Here is a 6,423-nt window from a genome sequence, read left to right as displayed (position 1 = left end):
GGGAAAAAACTGCACAACAGCACTCAGCTGGAAGAGGAGAGTGAGAATATGTGTGAGAAACAACTCTGCAGACACCAAGGTCAGAGAAAGAGGAGGGGGAGGTGGTGTTCCAGGTGACAGAGCTGAGATTTCCTGCAGCCCGTGGTGCAGCCCGTGGTGAGGCAGCTTGGCTCCTGCAGCCCATGAAGGTCCATGCAGAGATCCACCTGCAGCTCCTAGAAGAATCCCCAGCAAAGCAGATGAATGCGCAAAGGAGGCTGTGATCCTGTGGGAGATCCACAATGGCACAGACTCCTGGCAGGACCTGTGGCTCTGGGGAGAGAGGAACTGAGGCTGGAGCAGATTTGCACCACTCCCAGAAAGGCAAGCTGCTTGCAGAGCTCTGTGCACACACAAAGGAAACGCATTTTAAGGATGTAGGCCATGATAAAAGCGTGTCTGCAATAATCCAGAAACCAAGACATTTGACCATAAATAGTCTGACACAAGAGAAAACTGGCATCAGAGTTCACAGCATCAAGAGCTCTGGAGATCACAATGGGATCTCCTAGCTGAAAACTGAGTGGAAGGCATGAGACATGCTACTGGGGCTGAACTGTGTCCAACACAATGATCACTGAATGTGTCACAGTTAAAGTCTTTGGGCAAGGAATCAACCACAATTCACCTCGGGTGCCTGATACTTCTTCCCCTCCCTTTGCTCACATGATTGTTGGAAAGGTCATCATCTCCATGAAAGCACTTCATGACTGCAGAACTGAAAGTCCTGTATGCATAGCCCAAAGGAGCTCCTCACGCTGTCTGCAAAAGGTCGACCAGGGCTTGAGGCTTGCACTAGGGTTTGCTTCTCTACCTCAGAGTGGGCACAGACAGAACAGAGCCACCTCAAAGTTGTACTATTCAAAGATAGTGGCAAAGCTTGCCCCTGTACCTGCAGCAACTCTGGTTTGCGCTGACAGCCTTCCCCACACTGTAAAGAACAGGCTGGATCACATACCTGAACTCCTTATCTAGTGAATGTACAGTGCTTAGACATGCATGTCTCAGAAAACAACAGCAGCTCTGTCTTTGATCTCACTCATCCCTTCTGGAAACACATATACAAGAAGACAGGAGGGAAACTTCCAGCCACAACTTTTAAGGCATCATGACAAAATGTTCTCTAACTTACAGGACACATAGTTGGCCAGAAGGGTGTTTCAATGTTAACTGAAAGGGAATAAGGTATTGATGCTGTACCAGCAGAAAAGCATTCCAACCATTTTTAGGGGTCTTCCAAGCATAGTGGCTCATGCTGTTCAATCAGACAGATGCAACCTTGACAATAGCAAGGCCTGCTTTGCTGTAGAAATGTCAGACCATTTGTCTGAGTCCTGAGTAGCTTCATTGTGAACAAAATGAGTCTGGGTGAGTTGCACTTGCCAGGTACGTAGCTCCTCCTTTGCTGAATCTGAAAATGTGGGTTCAAGTCATGCAAGTGACCAACACATACTGCAAATTTTATTTTTATTTCCTTATTACAGAAACTAAATTAGCATATGCCTACATCTTAATTAAAACAAATTCACCACTGCAGGAAAAGAGTATTCTTTTTATTTTCTAAAGCACACCTGTGAACACAGAACAAAGTGTAATTCAGTACATAAAAGCTTCTTGGTGCACCTCTCACTGCAGTTTCTCCATTAGTTCTTTCAAAAAAATCATTACATCTTAGGTATTTATACAGGCTTCCTTTAAGCTTTGCATCTTCTACCCCTAATGCAATTCACCTTTAGAAATCAGTTAAGAAGTTAAATCAAAAAGGCCCTTAAGTTTGCTTTATTTACAGATGCAATGTCTGAATTTAAATAGTTTATAGTCACTCCCAGCACCGGCTTCCAATTCAAAGGATTAGTGCATTCCAAAATTTCTCTTTAAACTGTTTACTAGAGGGGATTAAGCTACAGCTATGTAGGTAACCCCAGCCACCTACATAAATTACCTTACAGAAAATAAACATACTGACAAAATTATTTATAATTAGCAAGATGACGAAATGAGAAACTCAACCTTCATGAAGAATGGGCAGAATTTTGGTTTTGTGCTACAGCTGTTACCAACTATAGGAACAGCAGCAATGTGGGAGAAGAGCAGTCGAACAGGCTGAAGTCCAGAGCAGGTGTCTCTGGTTCCTTTGTGAAGAGAGCTGTATGTCCAGCTCTATTTCCTCCTCTCTTTCGACACATCTCCCGTTACTACTTTTTTTGTGAAATCATCAGGCAGATTTCTGAACTGAGACAGCATACAGCTTATTTTAGAGGGGAAGAAATTAACTGTGCATCTGCAGGCAGGCTGACTTGCATTATCTGAATAAAGACAGATCTGTTCCTCTGAGTTTTACAGTTTACAAGTGGATGCAGGTCTTGTGGCAACTGAGAAACTGCTGTAAGATTAACAGCTGGGATGCACATGTATTTGTCTGTTCTAACATACTTTCAAAACCCAAATTGAAGGAAGAAGTATCTGTGATTCAGGTAGATCCAGAAGGATTTTTTTTTTCTTACACAATAAGGTAAATTACTCAGCACATTCCAGGTTAAAAAAATTACAGTAAACATTCAGTAACTGGAATGCATATAATATACAAGTACCATTACATTTACAAAGCTGTTCATGACAATTTTTCTTTCTATATTAAGCATAAAAAAGTTACAAGCTAATTCACAATAACCCTAGTTACAATGTTATTAAAATACATTGATGTTAATCATAAAAATATTTTACTATTTACATGTATATTGTATAAACCTTAACAATAAGAATATGCCTATTTTAGGATGCCTCAAACCAATATTTAGGCAGATTGGCCCATTTTATAGTGCAGTATCCCTGTTTTGGTCTTCACACCATGAAACTTTACCAGATTCACAGTATCTTTGCTAGTGCTTTGCTAAAAGGCTTAATCTTTTTATTATTTAAGAAGCATTCATTCATTTATTCATTACAAAGAGTCAGTTTTGTTTCCACTTTGTTTCTTATTAAATCCTACCCCTAATAGTTCAGGACACTCTGCTTGGCCTTGAGCAATTTGGTTGCATTTCCACATAAGGCTGTAATTAATTTCATCAGTTATCACACTGTCTTGCTTGTAGTCTGGATGCTGTGCGATGAATTCCCTCATCCATCGAGCAACTGTCATTAATTCTCCTGTGGGCAAGAGGAAATTAAATTTCACACTTTATACATCTATTTTAGCAGCAGAACACCTAGAGTTCTGTGCACTATAAACACAATTAATGAGTAGCCCATGCTTTCAGGACAAATGCATTCCTATACTTTTTTGTTTTCAAATACAGGTAAAGTGCAGGCATAGTTAAGCTGACATGTCCCTGATGGTCTAAAAGCCACTTATCTGGTGCAATTTTCCAACTTTCAGATGTTCCAATAACATAATGCAGAAAGAAGTAGCAACTGGAACAGGTGCTATCAACAGATTGTATAGCAAAAGGTCTTAAACACTTCATTTAACAAAGAATCTGGCTGAGATGAATCAAGAGACACCTCTGCACTACTAGATTTATATAAAAGAAGGTCATAATTGATCCATCCAACTGAGCTGCTAGTTTTGATCAGTCAACCTTGGCTTACTATTCTTTCTCATTCTGGCAGATACTTTAGCAAAAAATAGGTTCCCAAATATATCAACTTCTGGTTTGCTTCACTCTACAGTTCTTGGGCTGGTCAGCAGGTTCCTAAATGTCCCTGGCACATCTACACAAGGTTACTGAATGACACACACCACTTGCAGGAGGCTGGTATCCTCATGAAGTAGCAGCTGGGGGCTGTCTGGACACCAGTGTCTGGCTGTTGAATCTTGCTACTGAATGCAGCACATGCAAGCAAATCTTAACTACTGTAAGTTTAAGGTAACTCTGACAGTTAGGACATTAAGATGGGCTGATGGGATGCTTAAAGAGCCTAGAAAAACTTTCATGGCTAGCTACTGGAACATCAGCTTCATTGTGAGAGTGGAAAGAGTCAAGGGCTTCCACTACAGAAGTCTTTGGTTTAAGAATATTATAAAAAGCAAGAGAAATCAAGTTAGAGAAAGCATGAAGGAACACACAAATAAAAAAGTAGAAAGAATCCAACACTATTTAACAATATTCTAGCAGTGGTTTTGAATAGACGCACATGAAGACAAATCAGAAAAATTGCAGAAAGTACCAGAGGAAAAAAGAGAGTAACACAGGTTACTAGAAATCAAAATGTGCTTCAAAAACCAGAAGTAATGCTTTAAAGGAATGAGGCCAGAGTTTACACTTCTACATACGAGGGCAGAAAAAAATTACTCAAGAGGCTTTATTTGTTGAAGACACTAAAAACTCAACATGAAAACTTTCTGACGCTAATGAGATGCAGGGGGTCTGCAATAAAGTCAGTGGAGTCAGGAGATGAGTGGAGTGAAGCTTAAAAAGAGACGTTTGAAGTGCAAGCCGTGCAGGCATCAGTGCTGGAGCAGCTGGGGAGTGTCCAGTGCACACCAACACAGACACCTAGTGGCCAGGCAGCCCAGGCACTCCCCATCCTTGCCCCACCATATCCCTGCACACCTTCACTGGGAGCACAGCCTGCAACTCCTGAAAGTACGTACAGGAGTGTAGCACCACTGACTGACAAAAGGTGTGAGCCACCTTCCAGGCAAGGAGAGGCAAAGGGAATTTTAAATTCAGGAGCAACCATATACTGGAGAAGTCCACACAATTATGAGAAGTGAGTAGATAACATGATCCTACAACACAGGAACTAGAATCATGGAATAACTGTGTAGAGCATTTAAACATGAAAAACTACAGAATTATTTTTTTCAAAAAGCACATAATAGAACTTTGACATTTCTTATTGTATTACTTTAGGGGGACCAGAAGTGTAACTGCTTCAAGAAAGGTAAGGCAATGATAATGGAAATTACACCTGTGAATGCTGATCAAGCTCTCCAATTACTGTGCTGCAGGTGGCCAGGAGCCAGGAGAGCACACCAGGACAAGGACCACTTGATCCTGCCACCTCAGTACTGCTTTCATTAATATTTGGTGGTGGTCAGCAGCTGCTGCCTAGCAAGTCTCACTGAGTGGTGGCAGTCACACACCAGCTATACAGAGACCAGCAGGGTAATAATACCTTGCTGTGCTGCACGAGAAGAGGTGACTGAAGCTCAAATGCATTGTGCCAGGGCAAGGTTACAGCCACAGCAGCTAAGGTGTCAGTGGTCTTAACCCACGTGTTCATCATTTGAGAAATGTGAAATATGGCCACTCTTTGTGGATATGACTCATACTAAACAGGCTGCAGATCAAGAATGTTTGATTTAAGATCCAGAGTAAACTTGAATAATCCAAAGCTCACAACTGAGAAATATCATGGCACAATAATACAATACCTAAATGCTTTTTTACTGTGGATTCTAGTTCTTAAGAAGCCTCATTTTGAATTATTTTCAGTTCATAAGAGCTGAACTATAAACCCTATACTCTTATCTACCTTGCTCTCACAGATTTTAGGTCTGTGTAAATACAGGAGCTGACTTTTGCAATGACTGCAACTTTGCACCAGGTAGCAAAGTTTTGTTTGGTAGGGAACACCTGCAGCTGGGGTTGGACCCAGGTCACTAGGCCTTAGGGAGAAGAAAAAGACTCTGTTAGAGTTATGGATTCCTTGTTTTCTCAAGACCATTTCCCTGAAGGAAAAAAAAATAACTTAACCAACAGACAAGGCAATGTTTAAAAACATGTTACCATTCTAAAGAACTGTTAAAGTAGTGAATTACCAGATAAGACAAAATCCCGACTTCCACCTCAGCTTTAGAAAGGTTTTTACCTAGAAGATTCTACAGCAATCTTCAAGAATTAAAAAGGAATGCAACACTTCAGTTTAAAACTCGGGGTGGGGGAAAGAGAGGGGGAAGAAAAAAAATTCTTGACTTATGAGGCTAAAATTAACCATCTAGCTAAATTTACATCAATGCAGTTATACAGGGGGTTTACACAGAAAAAGTTTAAAAGCTGCTGCAGACTGAGCTAAGCTCACAGTTCTGAATTAAATTTAGCTTGCATCTTTTACTCATTATGCTGCTGCATTTTAAGAAGAAACATAAAAAGTCATTACACACCGGTCTTGAAAAACATTGCAACATGGGAAAGACAGTGGAAGAGCCTGCTCTGCCTTGAAGGAGTTCTGCTACTTACAGAAGGACTTTTGTATTAGTGAGCTAAAAATCTAGGTCCCATGGTCTAGCAGACCTGCGTTTAGACTTATGAATGCTTTGAAGTCACACCAGTAATATCAGGCAAGCTATCAGACCCAGCCTCAAATACTCTTACAACACTCAAGTGACAGGGCAAAGTGGAGTAGTGTTATGTTTAAACTATTCCAAAGTGGACAATA

The 6,423-nt window shown here is 40.8% G+C and overlaps 1 protein-coding gene across 1 annotated transcript in view; it reads right to left on the bottom strand.

The window, feature by feature from the left end:
* Positions 1 to 1,489: 1,489 nt before the first annotated feature.
* The window catches only part of GCLC (glutamate-cysteine ligase catalytic subunit), a 35,859-nt gene continuing 30,925 nt past the window's right edge, over positions 1,490 to 6,423 (bottom strand). Inside the window, exon 16 of the mRNA XM_033056135.1 lies at positions 1,490 to 3,186. Within this exon, the coding sequence (XP_032912026.1) occupies positions 2,981 to 3,186 (206 nt within the window). The 3' untranslated portion in view covers positions 1,490 to 2,980. The remainder of the gene's footprint in view (positions 3,187 to 6,423) is intronic.

The sequence above is a fragment of the Catharus ustulatus genome, chromosome 3 (assembly GCF_009819885.2).
Source record: "Catharus ustulatus isolate bCatUst1 chromosome 3, bCatUst1.pri.v2, whole genome shotgun sequence".
NCBI lineage: Eukaryota > Metazoa > Chordata > Aves > Passeriformes > Turdidae > Catharus > Catharus ustulatus.
The sequence above is the reverse complement of the archived record's forward strand: the minus strand, read 5'-3'. Positions and strand labels throughout refer to the sequence as shown.